Source organism: Phodopus roborovskii, unplaced genomic scaffold (genome assembly GCF_943737965.1).
Source record: "Phodopus roborovskii unplaced genomic scaffold, PHOROB, whole genome shotgun sequence".
In the NCBI taxonomy this organism is placed as follows: Eukaryota; Metazoa; Chordata; class Mammalia; order Rodentia; family Cricetidae; genus Phodopus; species Phodopus roborovskii.
The window spans coordinates 950219-975812 of NW_026126411.1; the positions used below are offsets into that span (position 1 = coordinate 950219).

At 41.2% G+C, this 25594-nt stretch overlaps 1 protein-coding gene across 1 annotated transcript in view; it reads right to left on the bottom strand.

Moving 5' to 3' along the window:
- Window positions 1-25594, bottom strand: part of Adamts16 (ADAM metallopeptidase with thrombospondin type 1 motif 16) — a 100270-nt gene that overhangs the window by 18810 nt on the left and 55866 nt on the right. The window contains exons 10-18 of the mRNA XM_051182715.1: window positions 23475-23628; window positions 21404-21499; window positions 18339-18487; window positions 17179-17351; window positions 15296-15426; window positions 13797-13920; window positions 12777-13021; window positions 9253-9391; window positions 5520-5646 (exon numbers count right to left, since the gene is read on the bottom strand). Coding sequence (XP_051038672.1) covers window positions 5520-5646; window positions 9253-9391; window positions 12777-13021; window positions 13797-13920; window positions 15296-15426; window positions 17179-17351; window positions 18339-18487; window positions 21404-21499; window positions 23475-23628 — 1338 coding nt within the window. The remainder of the gene's footprint in view (window positions 1-5519; window positions 5647-9252; window positions 9392-12776; window positions 13022-13796; window positions 13921-15295; window positions 15427-17178; window positions 17352-18338; window positions 18488-21403; window positions 21500-23474; window positions 23629-25594) is intronic.

The window sequence follows — 25594 nt, forward strand, 5'->3', positions numbered from 1 at the left end:
CAAGCTTGCCTGATACATAGGTGTGGCAATTCATGTCCTAAGATGTTCCATGTTCCTAGCTGAGGAGAGATGATACCTAAATTGTTCAGAAGATGAATCCACTAATGGACACATCATCTAAACCACACTAAAAGATGCCCATGAGATTTTGCTGAGCAGCCTAGCATCCAAGGCTTTGGTAACAGAAACATTTTGTCAACAAAAGGTGTTTTCTATGAAGTCACTCACTGTGGGATCCAGTCACCTAGCCTGGGGACAGCAAAGATCCTACTAAAAGGGACAGATAATAAAAGGTTTAGTTTAGTGATCCATTTAGGAAGCAGAGATGTACCCACCACATCACCTACAGCCATAACCGTAACCATTTACTAAGATTTGGTGGCAGCTGCATTGGACCTACAGGGCCGAAGTTTACTCTTATGACTTAATTCTATTGATGAATGAAAGGATTAGAACATAGCTATAGATAGCAGCTGAGACATCTGAACAAAAGCCACAGTGTACTTCAACAAGAGAACAAAGCAGGTGCCAACCATGCGTGAGACAACACAAATCTCACCCAAGTCCCTTATACAAAATCTCGACATTCCCATGACAAATACTAAACAACTAAATGAGCTTGTCCACACACTGCACCTCACACCGAATCCCATTAAGTTATAGCCAGCCAACTTAGATCCAAATGCTAGGGGATGTTCTAAGTTACATTAACCTTCCCAGTACTTCAAGGAGGAGGGGACATGGAATCGGGGGGGGGGGGGGAAGACTGAGGCCCAGAGATGCTGAGAAGCTTGGCTGCAGCCACACAGTCTGTGATGGTCAAGCATATGCATGCAGGAACCACAAATTGCCATAAATACAATGAGATTCCAGACAGATTGGATGTGCTTGCTCTCAGACTCAAACCCCAGCCTCCTGACATATTGTATGAAATCAGCCCATGCCCTCCCTGAGTCTCAGTCACAGTCCTCTGCACCAAGGCATGCAGAGGGACTGTAAGAGGGACATGCCAGTCTCAGAACTAGTCCATTTTACCTTCACGGAAAGAAAAATGCTAAGGAATAAAAAAACATACACACAAAAAAAGCAAAACAAAACAAAGCAAACAAACAAAAAACAAAACCCCTGAACATTGTAGTTGCTTGTTTTATATAAAAACCGAGAGCTGTCAGTCAGGGCTGGATGGTGAGGTGTGGGTGTGAGAATTGGAAAGTGTTGGGCAGGAGCAGCAGCAGCAGCAGCAGCAGTTACTATGGCTGCTACATAGTGACAGTAACATCTGAGTTTCAGGATTTCTCATGATCCATCAATCATATCCTCAAAGCTTTTAAGCTGCTGACAAGTAGGGAGCTGAGAGCGAAGGTATGGATCATGGATGGTTCTGCCAGTTGACAGCATGTGGTCGGATCTCTGCTAAGAATCTATGGTTTTTTTAAAAGTCAGACTGTCATTTTTGAGAAAGCTTGAATAATTCCATTTTCTAGGAAGCAGGTCTCCCTGTGTGAAGACAGTGGTAGTCAAAGAACTCAACCCACAGGGCAGATAAGACAGTAACTAGGCATAATTTCCTGGCTCCATGAAAGCCACCTCTTCAGTTGCCTTCACTCATTTCAGGACATCTATAGATTAGTTATTTCCTTTTTTTTTTTAAATTAGGAACTCTCAGGAACCCACTGGCTGCATTCTTCACATCAAGCAGGCTTTGAATACCTTGCTAATATCAGATGATCTAATTATGTAACACCTTAGGCATTACATCTAGCTAGCAGCGGTGGTTTGAATGACTCCTACAGACTCATATATTTGTCATTAGGGAGTGGTATCACTTGAGAAGGATTAGGAGGAGTGGCCATGTTGGAGTAGGTATGGCCTTACTGGAGGAAGTGTGTCACTGGGGTGGGTTTTGAGGTTTCAAAAGCCCAAGCCAGGCCCAGTGACTCTCTTTACCTGCTGTGTGTGGATCCAGACATAGAACTCTCAGCTTCCCCAGTGCCATGCTCCCTGCTATGGTGATTATGGACTAAATCTCTGAAACTAAGCAAGCCTCAATTAAAGGCTTTCTTTTATAAGAGTTGCTGTGGCCGTGGTGTCTCTTGACAGCAATAAAGCACTGACCAGGACACTAGTTAAATATTGATGTTATAGTGTCTGCATCATTCTTTAGAAGCATCCCCCTCAAGAAGCACTTCAATCTTCACATCTCACTGACAGAAGGAGGACAAAGGATGAGAAAAGCTAAGGTTCAGTCGTCTTATGAAGACTTGTCAAAATGGCATGACCATATAGAGAAAGTCATGAGCTACCCTTTTCTTGTAGAGCCTCACATTGTAAGGGGAGATGCTTGAAAAACTCTGTATTTACAGTTGGTTCATGAAATGTCTTAACAAACCAATACAATGTTTTGAAAATATAATATAAACTGTAAAACAAGTCATTAAGGAGGGTGTGGGGGGAGCCAGAAGGGTGACATGGGGATGTGGGTGACCATATTTCATTATATACATGTATGAAATTTTCCAAAAAGTTTTTAAAAAGAAAAAAACCCAACCCTATACATATATTCTAAATATGACTGTCAAGATGTGACAGGTGGTGTGAGACACAAAAGAAACACTCAGTAGATGTAATAAATAGTAGATCTGAAGTGACCTAGTCAGTATCCACAGTTCATACAAGCATATTAAATTCATACATAAAAAGACCTTCTTCATTTGATGAAATCAAAGCCCACTGAAGGAATACACACAGCCATTTAAAAATAAAGAGAAATGGGGTGCAACAACATGAACAAACACAGATGACACAAAGCTGGATCCACAACGTTCATCCCACATAAAGCAGATTGCAAGACAGAATGCAGTCTCAGAGATAAGGATGCCCCCTAGTTAATCACAGAACAATTTGCCGTAGTGAAACTGCAACCCTACCAGCATGGTATAGTTTCAGAGTCAGTTAAGAATGTAAGTTTATGAGGAAATATTGAGAGATGGCCAACTGTAGTGTGAGGTTTTGATATAAAAGACAAACAGAAACGAGGGCACAAAGGATTTGAACCAATACCCTAGGAGTTGTGTTTGATGGTCATGTAAATGGCCTTTCCGAAAAACAGAGCACAGGATCCCAAACCTCCCATTCTCCAGCTATTGAACAAACTCTTCCCAGTGATATAAGTTTAACTCTTCCAGTTGCAACGTAAGAATGCTTGAAAGGGAGAAAACCTCCATCTGGAAACTTCAATAAACTTGGAAGGGCAGAGACACAGCTTTAAATAATTTCAGACCAGAGAATAAAGCAACAGCACCAAGTGTGCCTGGCGACTGCCACTGTCTTGTGTTTGCCTCCCCAAGGTCCTGATTCTGATCAAAGCTTTCAGCTAGCAACACACACACAATGATAATGTGAAAACAGACATGGTGAGTGACACTTGAGCTTCTCCATTTAGATAAGCTGGTGAACACGAAGGAAGTAAATCACATGGTTTATAGTTGCTGCTGGAAAGCAAGTGATAACATGGTCCTGTGTTGTCTGTAAGATGGTGGCTAGGGGATGTGGGTCAAGGATTTTAGCTGTCTGACTATAGCAAGGCCATGAGCAAGAGCAGCAACAGTGAATTAGAGGAGACCCAGGCAGTGTTAGCTGCCTCCTTCCAGCTGGTGAAGCTTGGCTGGTACCTTTTACTAAACACAGCTGGTGCTTAAACTGGCTGTATAAATATGTCTAGACAGACTCTCAGTAAGGAGACTGACAGACTCCCAGTCTGCCCCACTCTGGAATGCTACTCCCCATTCTCAGCTGACTGTGGGGAAGCCCATTTGACTGAGTTCCCCACTATCCTAAGTTCTACACGAACAGGATCTGCATGCTGCCCCAGGGGACATTTCTCTGACCACCAGAGCCTGTCTCCTTTATCATTTAACTTACAAATGAAGACATTTACAAAGTCCCAACCTATATCCCTAGGGACTGTCCTTCAAGCTGAACAGGAAGAATCAGGTTTCTCACACCCTACATTTAGAGCTATCAAGAGCAGTAAGAGAAGCCAGGCGTTAGTGGTGCATGCCTTTAATCCCAGTACTCAGGAGGCAGAGACAGCCAGAGCTCTGTGAGTTCGAGGCTAGCCTGGTCTACAAAGCAATACAGAGAGGGGTAAAATAAATCGATCGATCGATAGATAGATAGATAGATACCTAGATAGATAGATAAAATAAAAGAGCAGTAAGAGGAACCATGGATGGTTTATTCCACAGAACAAGCCACTGAACACTAAGGATTGGGAAAGTGTCAGAGTACCATACAGGGAAGTAAAGAGGTCACCAGGACACCTTTTGTTGCCAGAAAGGTACTCTTGGGCTCACTGCCTAATAGCCAGGCACAAAGTTATAAGTGACTTTCTGAAGCTGTGATAAAACCTCATGACCAAGAGTGACTTAAGGAAGGAAAGGCTTTACATTAATTCATTAGCACACATTTCCAGGGGCAGAGAACACTTACACTATGGGAAACATGACACCTAAAGGACCCTCCTAAAGGGACAAAGACAGAGAGCCTGGTTCTCACTGATTCTAAAGAGTGGAGAGCCAGCAATGAGCCCTTTCTCCTGTGCTTAACTATTGATGCCATATGAATAGTCACATGCTTTAGCAGAGCATTTTGTTCCCTCAGACTGAGGATCCGTTGGCCATTCTCTGTGGATCTCCACATAAACTTATTTTTGGATTGTCTTCTTTTGTTGTTGTTGTTTTTTTTTTTTTCAAGACAGGGTTTCCCTTGTAGCCCTGGTGATCCTGGAACTTGCTCTGTAGACCAGGATGGCCTTGAACTTACAGAGATCTGCACACTGCTGCCTCCTGAATGCTGGGATTAAAGGCATGTGCCACCACCACCCAGCAAAATTGTCTTTATTAACTGTCTGAGTTCCCTTGGCACTGTGAAGGCTCTCACTGAAGTTAGAGTTCCATCATGTCAAGTGAGTTTTCACCTCCCATGTGACCTGTCCCCACTTATGACAAAGACAGTGAAGACCCAGGATCAGGTCTTACATGGCCAGTTGCTCCTGTTTCTCAGGAAACTCTCCAACCCCATATCTCAGAGAACAGAGGGTTGGCAATCACTAGGGCAGAAATAAGATGGCGACAGTCTGGTTCACCCATGCACAAGAGTGTGACAATAAATCCCAATCACTTAAGAGTTAGGCAGACTTTGGGAGTGGCTCTTCCAGTTCCTGTCACCATTAAGTGAGCAGCAAACTGTAGTGACCAATGCAGGAGACTTCAGGAGAATCCAATGCTGCCACCATTGATGTTTATAAAATCATCAGGATGCTAAGGTGAGAACTCCCTCTCACAGGTGAAAGAACTTACAGGCTACTCATCACCCCAAAGTCTTTTTCCTGGTCCTACATTAAGGCAGCTCTTGTTTCATTTGCCTCTTTGTTGCATGGAACCAGCAAATGGCATTGACCAACTCTCAGTCTCCAGACTCAAGAGCTCCAATGATCCCTGAACCCCGAGCCTTCTTACCTGGGAGGACAAGCTGACACCTTGCAGGGCACCAGCCCTGTGGCAGGTCGTGTCTTGGGGTTGCAGAAGGATGCATTCACTTGAACCCTCAGGTCTCTGTAGCACCCCTCCTTTGAGTTCATCTTGCCTGTAGAAAGGGGGCACTTGATAAAAAGACTTGCAACCATGCCCAGAGATGAAGATGCAAAAGAACTAACAAATCCATTTTAGAAATCTTTTGAAAAACCTCAGCTGTGTTTGCATGCCTTCATGGTAATACCCAACATTCCAGAAGGTGCATAACTTCTCCCTGCATATTAACATTTTTAAACTCAGTGTGCTTTTCACTGAGGGAACACCTAAGTGGTAAAGTGCTTTCTTGTGAGCATGAAGCCAAGGTTCAATCACCAGGACTGCAATGAATGGACAAACAAAATAATAAATAAACTTAGTATAGACAGCCAATGCTGTCATTCATTTGATCAAATAAAGTCAAAGTAGTTAATTTTCCCAATGCTTTAATTTAATTTTTAAATTTTAATGTTTAAAAATTGTATACATGGATACTACATTTATATCATTCCCATCCCCTTTCTTTCTACTCTCATGCTCCCCCTGTCCTTCTCAAATTCATGACTTCATCATTTTTTAATTATTATCGTTAATGTATTTAAGCTACTGAGTTGATTTTTAATAAATACTAATGTTAATATGTTAGTTTCATGTTTCTGTTCACGAAATGACAAGGGGAACCAATTCCTGATGAATAAATCCAGAAGAACAAAACAAGATGATGAGTAGTTTATCAGCCAAGAACCCATAGCTAAATATCACTAGATATATCAAGCTTCTCACAGTTACAACTTAGGGGTTGTAGCAAGAGATCATCATTGAAGTTAGGTTTGATACTCAGCCTTCATAAATCTACTATGTGAGTGTGCTACATTCTTCCAACAGACATATATAAGATATAAGGAATGGCCAAATAGAGAGACAGAAATCAGAATGGTTACTGCCAGGGCAAGAAAGTGCAAGAATGGGTGCTTGGTCTTTAATGAACACAGAGATCTAGGAGGATAAAGATGGCCTGGTGATGCAAAGTGGTAATGGCTGTGCAGCAAAATAAATGCACTTACTTCCATGAAACCCTACTCTCAAAAATGGTTAAAAGAGTGGATTTTATGTTACATATATGGTAATGATATAAAAACAGGCTCTTACTAGAGATATACATTGAAAATTGACAAGTGTTTTCAACAGAAAAAATAAAGAAAAAGGAAATATTAGAGTCTATAAAATGGACATAAACATGTGAAGACCAATGAACAGCTTTCCAACCAGGGCCCTCTGTTCTCCACTCAGCAGTTCCCCTGCATAGGACTCTGCCTGACTTCTCAGCACATGCCTTTGCAACCTCATATCTATCTGTCAATCTTGGAAGGGCTCAGCTTGACATCTTACCATGTCCCTCTCAACCCCAACTCTTTTGGTCATAGGCTGTCAGAGCTTTCCATGTGCAAATGGACAAGATGGTTTCCAGAAATGAAAGCAACTCAGCAACTCCTAAGACTTTCTTTCACAGGACCATTAGAAACCACCAAGCCTGGATTTGAGAGATTTTGGGGTCCAGGACACTGATGCTGACTGCTGAGATGCTGTGGCTGTTATTGTGATGTTCACTCCAGGTAAAAAGTCCATAAGGGACTGTCAAAGGGACAAGATGGAAGCAGAGACATATAGGAAGAGGTCCCATGATCCCGTGTGTGTAGAGAGATGTTGAAGAGGTGAGGACAAGCCATGTCTCCCAGGGAGGGTGCAGAGAAAGAAGCCCAGTCACTCAGCCCATCTACAGTAAGGAGTTGAGAAGAATGGATGGTGAACGGTAGAGGGTCATGGGGTCAAGAAAGACAAGCTGAGAAAGACTTGGGCAGGTACCTTGGTGGTTTGACTGGAGATTCTCAAAGATGAAGCTGTCAGAGAGAAACCATGAGGACCGGGAGAAGAGCAACTGTCCAGGGGGGAACACAGATGCAGGGAATGTGGGTGACTTGTGTGGAAAGAGATGGCAATACCAAAATCTCCAAAGTGCCGAGGACGGCTGACTCATGGCATTTATCATCTCCCAGAACCCTCAGCTTTACAGACAAGAAGGAAGTCTCAAATGTTTTTCAAAAGTGACCTCTGAATCTGAACTGGCTGCAACATTCCTACTCTGAGCCCCACTTGGTGGTTTCTACAAGATACTGTATGTGAAGTAATAGTGAGTGTACACAGAGGGCAATATGGGACTTGTAACTTGACTGCAATGAGTTTCTGGGAGGTGCAGAGAGAGAATGTGTAGTGATACATTCCTTGTGATTTATTAAAGCTTGACTGAGGATTCAGAAAGCAAAGTCAGGCACACACTGTAGAAGCCGGACACATACCTTTAATCCCAGCAGCCTGAATCTAGGAGGTGATAGTACACACCTTTAATCACAGGACTCAGGATAAAGAGATGGATGGATCTCTGTGAGTCCAAGGCCAGCCAGATCTACATAAGAGTGAATCAGTCTGAAAGACAATTATAGCTCACACCTTTAGTCCACACATTAGGGAAGTATATGAGACAAAAGCAAGGTCCCCATAAGAGTCATTTGTTCTCTAGCCATGGAGAAGAGAGGCTACAGTCTAAGGCTTGGTGAGAGCTCATAGAGACAGGATAAATCTCTTCAGCCTGAGGTAAAGGTAAAAAGCTAGTGGCTTTGCTTTTCTGATATTCAGCTTGAAATTTGAACTGCAGTATCGTCTCTCGGTCTTTTATTCATTCATGTTATCAGAAAGAGAGAGAGAGAGAAAGAGAAAGAGAGAGAGAGAGGATGAGAGAGAGAGAGAGAGAGAGGCAGAGGGAGAGAGATTGTATGATATTAGATAGTTAGCTTGTTGTCAACTTGACTGACCTGGAGAGGGTCTCAGTAAGGACCTATGTGTATATGTTGAGTTGCCCTGTGAAACCCTGTCTGAATTAAGTTAATTGATAATGTGAAAACTCAGTCCATTGAAGGTAAGCATCAATTCAGGCAGGGGATCCTGAATCGTGTAAGAATGCAGAGACTGACCTGAGCATATATAAGCTCTCAGATCTCCACTCAGGGTGTGATGTGATGGTTACGCCACACTCCTGCCAACAGTGATGGACTAGAATCTGGAACTGTAAGTTAAGATAAACTTCTGTTCCTATAAGTCACCTATTGCCATTGTCTTTTATCATAATGATGGAAATGAAACAGGAACAGACTGTAACTCTGCATCCACACAGAGGTGGGTGTCTCAGGTAACCTGAGCACTGGGCTGTGATTTTTAATGACAAAACGTGTCTTCAGAACATTCAAGCTAAGAGTCAGCAAGCCTACTTTCAGAAGCTCAGGGAGCTTTCTCTGAAGACAGATGATACATTAAACTACAGACAAAATCCCAATAAGCTCACAAAAAGAGTTTCTTGGACCTGACACTATTAATTGCTGTGATACTAAAGAAGTAAGTCTATTAACTACCATGTTTTTCTGTACTTTTTATAACATCCATAACATTTCGTAGTGGATTTGAGTCTATAAGTTGGTGACAAATTACTTTCTAGTTAATTTCAGGTATAAGATTGAATTAAAAATCTCACTGTCACTATATTTCTATGTATGATTCTGTTTCTCATCACTTATGGCCTGATTTCACTCAGTAGCCATACCCCACCTCTGCGGCAGCATGAGAAGTGACCTACCCCCTCCACAGGAGACAGAACACTCTGAGCGTACGATGGCCCATGTGTAGCTGGGCTGGGCAATTGGGGTCTTCTTATCCCTTGACCTTGGCAATGAGAATTCCCAGGCCACACCAGGGTTCCTTCCCTGGAACAAAAGCTATAAAAGAAGAAAAAGAAAACTCTAAGTGAATTACAGTTAAATCAATGGCTATCTGATAACTAGTTTGCGTTAAACTAACCATATGATAAAAAACTGTCCATTTTCTAAAATGTCCATCAGATACATGCAGCAAAATCATTTTTTAATCATCTTCTAAAACAAGTATGAATACACATGAATGAATAAATAAATAAAATAAAACTTATGGAGAACTAAAGACATTTAAGGCAAGTACAAATGAAACAAGACATGGCCATAGGCAGCCATTGCAGTGGATAGTTAGAGGAGCTTTACACACACACAATGAAGAATGAAGAAAGGCAGTATCCATTATAAGCACATAGGAAAGAATACATTTTATGTGGGGAAGAGATTGTAAAAAGGAACTATAGGACTATAGGAAAACACTATAATGTCCCACACAGCAAACCACCAAAATGCTAATATGGGTAAAGGAGAAACAAATTGGATCTACTAGGAAAAGAACCAACAAAATTACAGGACTCAACAAAGCCCTCTCAGCAGGAAACCTTTAGCTCTCCAGTTAAAAGATGTGGAGCAACTGGTTTACCTACACAGTAAGGATGGATTGTTTGCGAGGAACTAGCAAAGACCTGTTCATACTGAGAGTGAAGACATAGAAGTGAAGCAGAAAAAAGCAGGGACAGCTACACTCTCTGACAAACTGACACTAAGCCAAAATTAGAAGAGGTAAAGAAGGTCACTACACATTAATAAAGAAAATAATCCATCAGGATGATTAAAGAATCATATATGCATGGGCATCAGAGACTGACAAATTCAAATTAATGAAACAAACATAAATAGACATAGAGGCAATGGAAATTATTAAAAACATATTTACAAAGAAGTCGGTTTTCTCCAAATAGTGAGCATGCCAAGAAAAAAGTTAGAAAAGCAAATCCATTCATAACTTTATTCCTAGGAATAAAGTTAACTGTATGTCTGACAGAAATTAATGTGGAAAACTTCAAAACACTTCATAAAGAAATCAAAAAATAAACTAGAATGTGTAAAGACCTGATGGTTCAGCAGAATTAATACTGTGAGAAAGGCTACACCATCAAGAGAAATTTACAGATGCAGTAAATCCCTGTCAGAATTCCAATGACATTCTCCACAGAGATATGGGAAATAATTCCTAAACTCACCAGGGATCATAAAACATCCCAGATGGCCAACACACAAAAAAAGTGGCACTGGAGACATCATAATTCCCAATATAAGCTTATAACACAGCGCCATAGCAACAAAAACAACTTGGTACTGGTCAAAGAGACCAATGAGATAAAATACAGAATGAAATAGCTCTCTCAGATAGAGGATTCTCACTTTCAACAAATTTTCTAAAACTTACACTACTTTAAAAAAACACCATAAAATTGGTCAATGACTTTGACTACGGGATCAGGATCTCAGAAATTGCTACAGGAAAGTGTGGAGACTATGTTCACGATATAGTTGTAGGTAAAAAATTCTAAAAAGCCTCCACAGCTCAAGAAATACCAAAAACTGATGAATGGAACAGCACAGTATATATATATTTTAAAATAAGCATAGCACATAAAATAAATACAATCCAGAAAGGAAGGGCAAAACAAACAAATTACTATTATTATTATTTATTATTATCACTACTATTATTATTATATGTCTTCCTTTTTCTAATGAGAGAGATAGCATGGGTATGGAATTGCATGGGTGGAAAAGTGGGAGGACCTGGGAGGAGTTGGAGGGAAAACTGTAATCAGAACACATCATATCAAAAATCAATTAATAAAAGAACAGCACAGTAGAAGAACCACCCTCAGCATTAGGCGGCAAAGTGATAGAAAATAATTGCCCATATACACTAGATAAGTAATTAATATCTAGTATACTAGAATTACCTAACTCAGACCATTCAGTCAATATATGAGCAAATGAACTGAATAGATAGCTACCAAAAACAAGATATACAAGTGGCCAACAAATGCTAAAAAGTGTCCAACATCCTTGACCATCAAGGAAATGCAAATTAAAATTTCTCTAAGTTTATCACTACAGTCAGACAATGGCTGGCCTCAGAAAGACAAATGATGGTTAATAAACCCTATAGAGGCCCAGTAGATTGTTGTTGGGAGGAAAAGTGATGAAGCCACTACAGGAGGCAGTATGAAGTTTCCTGACACAACAAACACTAGAACAGCACATGCTATAGTACCTCTTGTATACAAGAAAGAATCTAAGTCAGCACACCACAGAGATGATGCATGTGCATGCATGGTTACTGTAGCACTGTCCACAATGGCCAACATATGGAATTAGTCTAGCTGTTCATCCACAGGCAAGTGGTACAAATATTCAACTGGACTTTATTCAGACATCAAGAAAAAGGAAATTATGCTATTTAGAGGAAAGTGGATAGAACTGGAGATCACAATCCAGGCAAATAAGTTCATCTCAGGTTGGCAACATTGATGTTTTATCTCCTATCTGTGATGCACAATATATACACACATATATACATATATGACATGAAAGTAGAAGGATGATGTAGTGGCAGAATGAACATAATAAGATGGGAAGGAGGGCAAGCAAGACACAGGAATAGGAAGACAAAATAATACCATATATAATTTCTGCCTAACATCCATCCATCCATCATCAGTGTGTCCATCTATCATTATAATATACCTCTACCTATAATCTATAATTTGTCTATGTTGCTATCTATCTTTCCTCTATCATCTATGTACCTATGACTTATTATCTTTATATTAGTCATCTATCCATCATCTATTTATCTATCTACCATGTATTTCTACTTATCAGTCATCTTTATCTATCCAACCATGACTTACATCAGAAGGGGGACTATGTGGATGGAGAATAGCATGAGGGGAAGAGGGACAAGAGAGGTTAATGAGGGAGTAGGTACAAGGATACACATATACAGAAATATTATTACACAACCTGTAAGTTTGTGTGCTAATTAAACTATTAGAGTAAATTAGCTATCACCCACAAAATATTCTGATAAAGACCCAGAGATGGTACAAGGATACACATATACAGAAATATTATTACACAACCTGTAAGTTTGTGTGCTAATTAAACTATTAGAGTAAATTAGCTATCACCCACAAAATATTCTGATAAAGACCCAGAGATGGTAACACAGGTAAGTACGTATACACACACACACACCAAGCAAGGGAAGACAATAGCAATAGGTCTACTGCCCCCATGAGTCCGCTGGATGTATTGCTACTGTTTCTGATAGCTACAATTCATCTGCATCCAATTTGGACCACAACAATAAACTGACAGAAGCTCCAGGCCACCACATCCAGCCCCCAAACCAAAAGTTGGTCTCTACCTCCACAATCAGTGTTTCGTTGGTTGGTCCAGTGGAGGTTAAACTCTCAGGCTCCTTGTGGGACCGTCTGTAGTTGAAGGCGGTACCTGAAAACTTGTATCGTCCTGGCCAGTCCACACTCCAGTGTCCGTTCAGGTAATATCTCTTGAGAGAATTGCGCACAGAGATGTAGGAGGTAGATATGTTTGTTTCATAGATGTGAATGCTCCGAGCTCCAGAAGGGATGGTTACCACGTGGTAGTACTCTGGGTAGAGGAATGCAGCATTTAGTTTAACTTAGCTTCCCCACAGTTGAATGTGGCAGCCTGTGCTTAGAGCTAGTGGATCTCCTGCTAGATCTGGGTGTCCTTTTTCATCAGTTGGAGGGAAGGTCTTGTAATCTGCAGCTTTACCAAGGATCTGCTTCCAGACAAAACCTTCTTAACACTGTGACCCTTTAATACAGTTCCTTGTGTTGTGGTGACCCCCAACCATAAAATTATTTTTATTGCTACTTTGTAACTATAATTTTGCTACTGTTATGAATTGTAATATAAATATCTGTCTTTCTGACACTCTGAGGTGACTCCTGGGAAAAGGTCATTTGGCTCCCAAAGAGGTTACACCCCAGAGGTTGAGAACCACTATAGTAGTGGCCACACCCCTTTTTATATTGCTTCAGGTGAGGACAACATGACTTGGAGTGCTCTCTCTCTCTCTCTCTCTCTCTCTCTCTCTTTCTGTCTCTTTCTCTCTGGTCAGGGAGAGCTTCTGAGGGGCAGAGACTGCATCTTCTGGAGCAGGAATGCTGGAGTGGTTCTTTACTATTAACTGTATAAGTTTTAATAAAACACCCATTTATCATTCATCTGGGGTCATGTGAATTCATTAATACCTCGCCCTCAAACCACTGCTCCAGATGTAAAGGGGAAGCCACAGTAGACCCTCAGTCCTCGAATCTCTCACAGTTTACTCTCCCTTAGCAATTCCCAACTAAAGCTCTGACTGTGCTCCCCTGGCTCAGATGTACATGGTACTCACGGTTGGTACGGTGGTGCTTACTGTAGAGTCCCCTGTGCACCATGCAGTCTGAGTTATTCCCCTTGCAGACCCCACAAGAGTCCTCAGCAGCATCTGATCCAAGGACATTGTCACAGCCAACTTTCTGGAGGCCCCAACAGGTCGCAAATCATTCATGGAAAAAAAGGATAATAGATGCAACAACATCACCAACCTTATGACGAAATCTTCCTCCCACTCCAGCTGAACAAATTTCCAACAGGGAATAGTTAACAGATAGTTGTTGGATACCCAGTATGTGCACAGCATGGCTGGTCCTGGTCTCCTGGCATCTTTTTTTTTTTTTTTTTTTTTTTTTTTGTGATATGCTATCTGTCTTCTGTAGTTTTCATCCCCAATTGTAGCACTTAAGCCCTAAGTTAAATCTCCAGACTGTGTTGTAGTGACTATCTTATCAGAGCCATGCTGGTACTTGGTGAGATGACTATCAGTGTGTTCACACAAGGCTCTGCTGAAGTGAGCTTATGATTGGAAGTGGTTGACACAGAAATTCTCCCATCAATGACTTGTGGAAGCTAGATCTGCTCATGATTGTTTGATTTAAGGAGCTTGTCACTGTCTGTGATGCTTGCTGCTTTCATATTCCCTATTAAGGCATGTCTAAGAACAAAATCCATTCACAAACAAAGCAATCATGGTCTTAGTACCATGCTGGAAATCTTCATGGCCAGACATATTTTGTAATGCTGTTGCGTGTGAATTTAGAAAGGTCAACTCTATCAAGTGTGTATGGGTCCCCACATGGCTTGAGGCCATGCTCTAAAAATTACACATTGATATTTCTATTGCAAATCTCTACATGAAGTGGGACAAAGAAAGCTCACCAGCAGTGAGTACAGGGGACATTATGCCACCCAGTGAATTCAGGTTTCCCAAATTTATCATAGATTTTTGGGTTAGTTTTTTCCTGCCGGTGAGGTCTTGGTAGACCATCATATAGAGATCATTACGATAGCTGAAAAATGACCCCCCCCCACTGACTGCTCATAACACTGCCCAGGAACTGTATACCCCTTGTAGATCTGCTGTCCCCAAGTCCAATTCCTAATCTACACGGCAGTGGTCACACTTGGTGAGTTCTTGTCCATGCCCTTATTCACACAGAACCCCAAATCCTGGCTGGCTTTCTAAAACCACCATGCACTGTTCTCAGTACACCTTTGTCCCAGTGCGCCCTTCCAGACAGAGCTCAGGTGTAGATGCTCCCTCCTCCTAGGACCCCACAAATGCTCCAGACCCACACCTGAGAGTCATCTCTCCCCTCTGCTCATGCTCTGTACACACCTCAATCACAAAGCAGTGCCATCAACATGAGCTCTTCTGGCTTTTCTCTCCCTGGGCTGGGACTTGGAGGGAATGGACTCCTCTCATATGTCTGGTCTTTCTAGCCCTTACAGGAAGCCTGGCACAAAGCAGACTGTCTGGAGACATTTGTTGAATGAATAAGCAATCATTATTACCTCACATATCCCATCTATACAAACATTACGGCTATCCTCCGAGCATGGAGTCCCATCTTTCACTTTATTTGACAAAGAAAAGAAGAAATCAAATCCTTCTGCGATACAGTAGAGTTTGCATAAGTCCTGATCTTAAAAAGAAATACACACACAAACACAAATAGAAAGATACTTAAGCTCGGTTGTTTTGCTCTGAGGTTTAGATAGATTTTTCTTTGGTTGTATCCCCCCATAAAATAAGTCCCACACAATAACACATTATAAAGACATTTTTTTAAAAAAAGACAGAACCTTACCACATAGCCCTGCCTGGCTGTTTTGGAATGTGTTAGTAGACCAGTCTAGCCTTGGACTCACATAGATTTATCTGCCTCTATGTCCCAAGTGCAGGATTAAAGGTATGTGCCACCGTTCTGGGCCTTGCAAGGAAATTTTAATGTTTATTTTTAGAAAAATCCTTCGAATGTATTATTATTTATTACTACTTCACTGTTGTAGTTTTTTTTTTCTTTAGTATCCCTTGCCTAACAGTTCCTTTACACAGTTGCTGGCACATAGTAGGCATTCAATAAGCAATGGTTGACTGGACTGCAACATTCATGATCTACTGTATAAAGACTTTGTTACAGGAATGCAAACTCATCTGTAGTGGTTTGCAACACTATGCAAAATCCTTACAAATCAGATGCAATAAGTATTAAACCATGTCTTTAAACTGATAGAAGAAGTGTTAATGAAAACTCCAGGGTGCAATGTGTGTTGTAGGAACACTGGTAGAGCCCCAGGGATCTGAACTCCCTCAGGCTTCAATGTTTTGCAGTTCATATGGCTAATTGAAGTTTTTGTAGGGACCTTCTTTCTATTTTTTTGGGGGGGGGTCTGGATAAAATCAGGATAAAGGACTCTGGGAAGCCTTACTGTCTTGGTAATTTCCTCAAGTCTAAGATTCACTCATAGATTCTTGTGCTGGTTTTTTTTTTGGGGGGGGGGATTACCTAAGGGTTTGAAAAATGAAATTTGCATGTGCTTTGCCACAGACTAGCAAAGTCAAGCATAGTGCACACATTCCACCCTGATGTCACAGGTCAGTCCTGTTTTCCTCATATCCCACAGACCGTTTTCTTCTGTCCCAGTGCTGTGCTTCTCATGGGCTTTAGTTTTGGATCCGAAGTAAGTGTGTGAGCCTGCTTGTGACTCCCTACAGAGGGCTTAGTAACTTCAAAACTCACTACCATGAGCGCATGTACTGAAATGATGGATGTATAGCCATACAGAACATGTCTGCTTTTGTACTTCCCCAGAACATCTGCCACTTGCCTGGACAGAATTCTCAGTTTCAAGTAATGAGATAATTAGATGTTCTTTAAATATATTTGAACCATGACTCTTGAATGACCAACATTTTTATAGTTTTAGCTACTGTATCCAAACGCAAGGCTCGCTTCTCTCTCACTAGTAAGTGTAAATCTAATTCACTCCATGGATACATTTCTTATTGTGGAGTTACAGAATAAGATTTCATTGCTCTAGTATACTTGAAAAAGTATTCATTTTCTATAAAGCATACTAGAATTTTCTTTCAGCTTTTACTATTGTAGTGTGGTGGGTGACATTTTTATGGTAACACCAGCATCAACTACAGTCATTGTTAACTATTCATTTGACACAATTTGCCTGTGGACTTTTGGCTGTGGGTCAAGTATAGGTAAGATGCAACAGCAGTGGGGTAGGCCAGATCAAACCAGTCCCCCAAAAGAAGTATGTCCAATGGCCTCCCAGGTCTACAGTATCTGCCCATCTGAATGTGGCAGTGATAGACACATCATATATTAAGAACAGGTAACAAAGCATGGGATACCCACAGAGTGGGGCTGGAAACTTACCTTCCACTTGGGTGTAAGGCTTCCACTTGTAGAGCCACCCTCGGAAATGCTTGCTGTTGTACTCAGCACACTGGGCAGCACGGAAGTCTACACTGTCCAGAGGGCATTTCTGACTGTTGCAAAGCTTCAGAGTACGTGTGGAGCCCTGGCAAAACTTCCCTCCATGAGATGGTCTGAAATGCATATTGTAGCCAGAGATTAGCTCTTCCTGGATATTAAGTGTACTGGGGTGACGTAGCTGCTAATATCAACTGTTTAGAGTGAGCCATGAAGCAAAGCATCCTGGGTCCATCCTGAGTGTTGTGGTCCTGATGATGAAGGACAAGGTGGAGTGCAAGATTCAGGCTTCTGTGTACTTGTTCCTTGTCCTCCAGCATCCTCTGGGGAAGGCAGAAAAATGAGCTGTTCTTCATACCCTATGGAGGTTATGTTTGCTACTCAAAATGAGAGTGGCCTTCCAGGGTGCCCCAAGCAGAGTGAGATACTAAGGCAGAGAGTCAACATCATCTTCTTCCTACTGCCAGATCCCTTGTGACAAGGCCAGGGCACTGGGCCTGTGGACCAAGTCAGAGAATCACTGAACAACCCAAGAGAATCTTCTGCTGGTTTCTGGAGAATCTTCATGTGCTTGGGTGGGTACACTCAAGAGGACAGTGGGGCAATTGGTGACTTACAGATAAAAGTGACAGAATAACATGACTTATTTCTGAAACAAGCCATACATCCCTTTATTTCCCTGGCTAGGAGACTACCTCTCCTCCTCTAGTCCCTACAATTAGTCTGCTTTGCTGAAAATTGAATATATTTAATGGAAAAGCAATATTTTTTTCATGAAAGAATGGTCCTTATTGGAATTTTTCAATCATATTTTATTTCTTTTTTCTTTAAACAAAGTAGCCAGTTAGATAGCATCTTAGTTTCAGGTCATGTAGTTAAAACCCAGTTCTGACCTGGCTCTGCTGGCTCAATTATATTTTGCTGGGAGTCAGGAAGTGGTAAGCATCATAAACCACATGAAAGAGAGAGAGAATTGCTTAGGGAATGGAGTGGAATTCCCTTCTTAGTGTTCTCTATAGTACTTTGTAAGTTACAGTGTTGCTGTTAACAAGCTTGGATGCTGTGGGAAGGCTCAGTCAGAAGGAATTAGGCCATGTACATACCTGGGATTGGTACAGAGACGGTCTCTGTGAGATACTCCTCCCCCACAGGTCCGGGAGCAGGGGGACCAGGGGGACCATTCTGACCAATGGCCGTGGATAGGCTTGGGGCCTTCTTCACCATACTTCACACACTGTCCTCCACGACACCACTAAATATTTTAAACATAAATTTAAAATAATTTACATTAGTCCTGCATAGTTTGATTCATTTCATTTCTCGTGTAACACCAGGGGAAGTTGTCTTGTAAAATATTCAAACACCAGCATCTCTGTACTCAAGTGGTGTCTGCTAAAGACACATTTTAGTGTTTTTGTTTTTGTTTTTTTTTTTCCATTTGTCTTTCTAAACCAAGCACTGCCTGATGATTAATATGTGTGAATGGAAGATGCATGGATCAGTCCCAGTACAGACAGAACTGAAAAACTGTCAGGAACATCTGCTCTGATTACTCATCTTTAAAGTCATGACCCCTGACTTATAAAGGGGGAAAATGGGTTCTTTTTCTAGTTTGCATTTCGAAGAGTCTCAGACAGAAAAGTCCAGCTGGAGGAGACCCGAGAGTCATTTCTGGTCAGTACCTGAATTTTATTCCAAAACACCTGTGCTCAGGGAAGATAGCTTGTTCATTTAGGGAAGGTTGGATGTCACCCAGCTTTCTGCAGAGATGAGGTGATTACTCAGGAACCCCATCTGTTCCCAAGAGGACTGGGGATGCTACCAGCTCCCCTTTTGTAAAAGAATAGCCCACTGGTCTGAATTACCAATGAACTCCACATGGCACCTTTATCTCCATCACATACACGTTGCTACTTTTTGATACTGTGTTCTTGAACCCCCCCCCCCGTAGTATTATAGTATGGCACTAACATCAAGGAGCATAGTGATCCAGTGATCCAGTGATCTATTAAGAAGAGGGAAGACAGATACCTTATCTGGTTGCTGTCTGCATTAAATAAACAGAGCCTGGTTTATGGGCAGTAGGTGTAGGCAACACAGCAGAGAGGACTTGAGCCAATAGCTTGGCACTGAGAGAAAGCAATGCTACTTCTGAAAAAGAAAGTGACACCATTTTGATTGCCTATCACTGGTGCATGGGGTAAAACACATCAAATCAACTACTAACATCTGACCATTGTTGATCCATGGAAATAGTTTCAATCAATATTAAAGAAATAGCAGGATACATGGAAGATGAAGCAGGGAGTGGAAAAATGAGGCCAGTGATTCGAAGGAGGTCAATACAGAAGGAGAAGGAGGGAAGAAGGACAAAAGACACCAAGGTTGCTTGATAAAGGAATCATGCTATTATACATAATACATATATGAGTGCATGCATGTACACACACATGCATACACACATACATACATACGTGTGTATGTGTGTGTGCATGTGTGTGTGTGAGAGAGTGTGTATATCTTAAAGGAAGTTATGCCACCAAGGCTGACAATGCTTGCCCCAAAAGCCAAAGACTAAGAAAACCCTTTGAACCAGGCATGAGAAATCCTCAGAGTAGTCCAAGTGATTCCCAAAACAGTACAAAATGTGACAGCTGGTTCTCAGCTGTTGAAGGTGAGACACTGTTGCTGAAGACACTACATACTTAGGACACAGGGCTCGGGTAATTTGAGCTGGATCTAACTTGAAAGCTTCCTCTCTTAAGGCTAGATTAAAAGGTGCCAGAAATTCCTATGCCATATACTAAGGGAGGATAATTAACAGTCTAGCACCTGTCTGTGATGCCACAACAATGACCAACATGGTAATACATCAATAAAGGTGTCATAGCTGCCCGTCATAAGTCAGTGATAACCAACAACTGACCCATACTGCTCTAGCAAAGAGGTAGTAGTACATTCCCTTCCAAGACCCGGGACCTCACAAGCCCAGGTAGTTGTCTAGGTTTCCAGTACCGACATGTTTTCTTCCCATTGAAATGGGCTTAGGTCAAGTCAGCAGAATCGTCCTTAACTACATTCTGAATCCCATATTTATGTCTATGGATAGATAGAGCCAGTTCCCATCATCAAAGAAGCCCCTCTTTACAGTAAGGTGAGACCACCACAGAAAACCACACCTGGGCACAATGTCATGATCAATCTATTATGGAGTTCAGCCTCAGTGGATACATCTACTTCACAGCTCTTGCATTTATGGCTCAGGGAATGTCTCAAAAGAGGGAGCAGGAAGAACGTAGGAGCCAGAAAGCCAGGGAGTCTGGTGTGAAACAGCCTCTTCTAAAAATGGCTGCATAAACAACATCTGAACAGCGACACAGTCAATACACATGCAAACACGGAAAGGGGACAATCTCACAGTGTCCAGCCACTAGACAAGGAACTACAGACAACTATCAACTACTAGGAAAGGGAGAGTTAGACTCTGCCAGGGATGAGACCCCTAATTGGTTGTCCAGTACAGAGTGGTTGCCCTTGAAACAATACACACACACACTAAAAATTCAGAGCTAATTAATACTATGTTAGACTGAGTAGTTGTTGGATGCTAGTCACAGAGAAGTTCATCTCCTTCTTCCCTGTAGTGTTCCAATCTGAAAGCATGCTTTGGCTTTGTGCCTGAAGCCAGATTCAAGTGTGTTTGGCCTGTGACATACTCGGGAATTTGAACTTGGCAGGTAAGTGACATGTTTACATACGCATTTCTCTTTTATTCCCTTAGTATCATGAAAAACAGACCTACTACATAAAAAATGGACATTGGCAGTGATTGCTTTGGTACAATATATTTCTGTTTTCACCAATATTCTTGAGGCCAAAGCATCATTGAATTGATACCAGTCCTTTGCTGGTTAGGGGTTTGGTGTTTGTCTTTCCCTTTGTGGAGTACATTCAGTCATACCTATTATCTGACTGCTCCGTCTACCAAGTCTATATGATTTATTAATAGAGATATCAACATAGAAGGGTCACAGTGTTTTAGCAATGATGTAGGTGTACACATGTGTATGAGAAATGCTCTTTCAGATGTCAGTGTAAGAAAAGGAGAGGTATGTGGGTTACAAGATTGAGGTCTGAATGGAGGATGCTGCTTGAGTTGGCACCTTACCATGTCCTGTCCACACTGGGTACCCTCTGCTGCTGGCATGAACTTTGTCTCACATTTCCTTCCAATCCGATGGCACCACAAGGCCTTACAGATATCCTAAAGGGGAAGAAGCCATTAGAGTTGCAAATGCTCTACATACCTGTGGCAAAATCCCAAGTCTGTCAACAAAGGGAGGGGATATTCCCCCAGCCACAGGGAGGAAATGTCAGGAAGAAGCCAGAAAACCTGAACTCTGGCCTCCACTCCCATGAACTCCATCCATGCAACTTCACTATTTGTCTTTATGCAGTCATGCAATCTGTAAATCATATTTTCTAAACCAAAAGGTAAGATTGGATTAATCTAGGCATTAAGGAATCCCATAAAAAGTATTTTTTTTTAAAAAAAATCCAAGTAACACTTTACCATGTATTCTTCTCTAACTCAATTTTCACCAACTTCCTCACGTATGAAAATTAATTTTTATTCTCTTTATCAATCCCTTTACATTTAGTGTCAGAGTCTTGCGTTGTTATTCAGGTTATCCCTGAAGTACCCCACCCCCACTCCAGGATCGAATGAACCTCTTACCTCAGATTCCTAAGTATCTGAGACCATAGATACTTAACACTGTACCTATTGAACTAACAATGATTAAGACATTGTTGGCATATCCATCATTTATTCACCTGTGTATGCTTGCATCTGTCTATCCATGCAAGCACCTACCCATTCACTGATCCATCCATTCCAGAGTCAAGGAGATACAGAGTTCTCACCCTATATGCACCTACTTGCAGAGTTACTGGCTATACAAAGCAACAGCTACCAGAAATAAGACCAAGAGGAGGAATGGGAACACAAGGGAGGTATTTATATTGAATTGCTAAAACAGATGGCAACACACAGGACCAAAGACACATGCAATATCATCAGACAAAAACGAGTCATTTGTTGAACAGTAAATATGGTCAAAACTGACCTCCCAATGCCTGTGGTTTGTTTAAGCAAATGCCTTGTTTTGGATACTGATAATGGCAATGTGTGTCCTGTAACAAATTTGAGTTAAAGTGATTTCATTTCACTTCATGTAACTATCTCATCAATAACAGAATGACAACCTACAGTCAGCTTGATATGGTTTATGTCTTGTAAACGGCCTTGGGTACCATTGGTACAGTGCACCTTCATGAAGTCGATGCTATGGAGACTTGGAGTGCCACCTAAAACGTCTAATCTTTATCAGAGTCTTTAGTTGTTTTTTTCTTCTTCAAAAACTTTAGTTTTGGTCTTTAGGAGAACCCCAGTTGAGCATAGGAGATGATTGTGCTGGATAGCAGAGAGGCAGGGGCATGACTAACACTTCTGACATGCTGAGGGCTTTCTGGAAGACTGCATATATTTTTTTGTTTTCTTCTTGGTTTCATTATAAACTAGAATAAAAGAAACCTCAAAACTAGTTACTTTCATTTGATTTATGAGTACCTTTCCTTGTGGTTTTAAATAGAGCAAATTCCTAAATCTGGACGCTCCCTGTCAAGCCAGAATGTGTATCTATCCTCTGTGAAGGATTTATGTGGGAAATCACCAGGGTGACATCCCTAGGGCTGCAGAGGCAGCATCACCTTCTGTGAGGAACTGCTCTACAAACACTTTACTTGGGAAATTCAATAGGCAGGAGCCCCATGATGCACTGTCGCCTTGTAGTAGACTGTGCTCATGTTGGGACAGGGGGTAGGCGGTGGGGAACACTGTTTCCTTAATACTATCTGAAAAAATGCAGAGTATTAATTTGCCAACTTAAACCAACTAAAAGTTATTACTGTGCTCCCATGTGATAAATCATAAAGAAAGATCTGATCTAACAAGCCAAGTCAGCTCTGAAATGAAAGCTGATACCCACAGCAGTATCTAGCAGCATCTGTTCTGCCAGGAGAGCATGTGTTTCCTGTTACATCAGGCCAGTCCCCGCATATAGGGTTTGACATTTGGTAGGTGCCCAATAAATGCGGAATACATCACCGTCAGATACACTAAATAAAGTGGTTTTTATGAATCATGGTGAAGTGAGCATGTGACAGTAACTACTTGCCTTTCTGAAATCCAGCATGCAGAGCTTGGCTTTCTCTCCGAATTGCCACTTGCACTGTGTGTTTGCATCGTACAACTGTCCTGGCAGCTTCTCGGGGTATTTGTACTCTTGCACAGGCTTTGGCTGATCCACAAGACATATAGCTTGGGTGGTGCTGAAGCAAACAGGAAGAGTTATCAAGGGATACACATCATTCTTCATGCAATCCGATAACACATTTTGTCCAGAAAGAAGCTTATATTCTTTCGCCCAAAGCTCAAGCACATTATCTGTCTTAACCCTATTTAAATACGGAAGCCACATTTTTTGGGAATTATTCATAAAATATTTTACCTATCTAAGACAAATTGCTCCTCATTAGATGTCTCAAGCTTATCATCAAGGAGAATGGAACTGAGTAATTGCAACCAGATGTTTAATGTGAGAAGCTTCTACCACAGAAATATTTACACACACTTCTTGTCAGAAACGAACTACAGAAATTGCCGTGAAAATCAAATCATAATCAAACTGTCTCAATATAGCATTTCACTTCCTTCCCTTCCCTTTCCTTCCTTTCTTCCCTCCCTCCCTCTACTCCTTCCTTTCCATCCCCTTTTCTCTTTTCACCCTCCACTTCTGCGCAGGTTGAGGGGCACCTCTGCAGCACCTACAGCTTCTTCTTCAAGGATTGCATTTCCACTTGCCGTTATCAGTACTCAGGGTGGTTATTGGTTCAGAACACCTGACACCTGGTGTCATTTGTTTGTTTAAGGTGAGTATTTAATAGTTTTATGCTTGCAAGTAGCAAATAAGTCATGCCTACAAGTTCCAAGAGCCCACATCTCTCAGAACATCTTACTAAATCCAAATGCTGTAATTATGACAGACTGAATCCTGGATTGGAAAAAACTTTGGCTGTATTCTCCATAATGTCACTTCTAGATCCCATGCCTTATATTTCATCAGAAGTAGTGTATATTTCCAAAGGGTTCATTGTGGATTCCACCAAGTATTGTGGGTAAACTACTGTGTCTCTCTGAAATCTTTTTAGAATGGGGGAGGGCAAAACTAAGTCTATCAGGTCGGCACTACCAAAACCAAGCACAGAAAAAGGTATTAGAGGAAACTACAGACAAAAATAGTTAGTTGCAAAAATCTTTAACAAAACATAGTGAAAAATTCAAAATTACATAATATAAGTATATGCCACAGCCAAATAAACTATCTACTGTTCATTTCCCAGAATGCATAGGGTGGCTTGTAATTCCAGTTCCCAGGGATCTAACATCCTTTTTTTTTTTTTTTTTTTTTTTTTGCATTCATATGGTATATATACATACATGCAGGCAAAACCAGCCTTGCACATAAAATAAAAACCTTTAAAAATTAAAAAAAAAAACTTTAAGTTAGTTGGCATAATCCACTTTGTCAGTATCACATGACATAAACAGATGCAAGAAAAACATGTAGTAAAATCCAGCACCCATTCCTAGCAAACTAGGAGAAAAAGAAAACCCCTTTGACTTCATAAAGAACATCTAGAAAAGCTAAAGTCATAATCAGTCTGGTGAAATGATGAAACCTTGCCATCAAGACCAGACACTGATCATTCACAGCACTGTGCCAGAGGTCATAGATAAGCTGAGAGTGAAATCTGGAGAAGAGGGTGTCTGCAGATATGGAGAGAGGAAACGAGATGTCTACATGTGCAGATGACATGGCTATAGTTGGAGGTTTCTTGTCCCACCCACCAGTTTCCAAATAACCACTCCAAGGTTTAATGTTACTTATAATTGTTTGCCCAATGTCTCAGGTTTCTTACTGGATAGCTCTACATATAAACTGATCCACTTCTACTAATCTGCGTATCACCATATGACTGTGGCTTACTGGTAATATTCTGGCATCTTACTTCTACTGTGACTACATGGTGTCTCCCTGACTTCGCCTTCTTTCTCTCTGTAACTCTGTTTGAACTTTCTGCCTAGCTATATTCTGCCTGACTATTGGCCAAAACAGTTTTATTCATCAATTGATAAAAAGCAACACATCTTTGCAGCATACAGAAGGTCACCCAAATCACACGGCTGTCTATGAAGAATATTTGGAACTAGAAGAAAACTTCCTGGAAATAATAA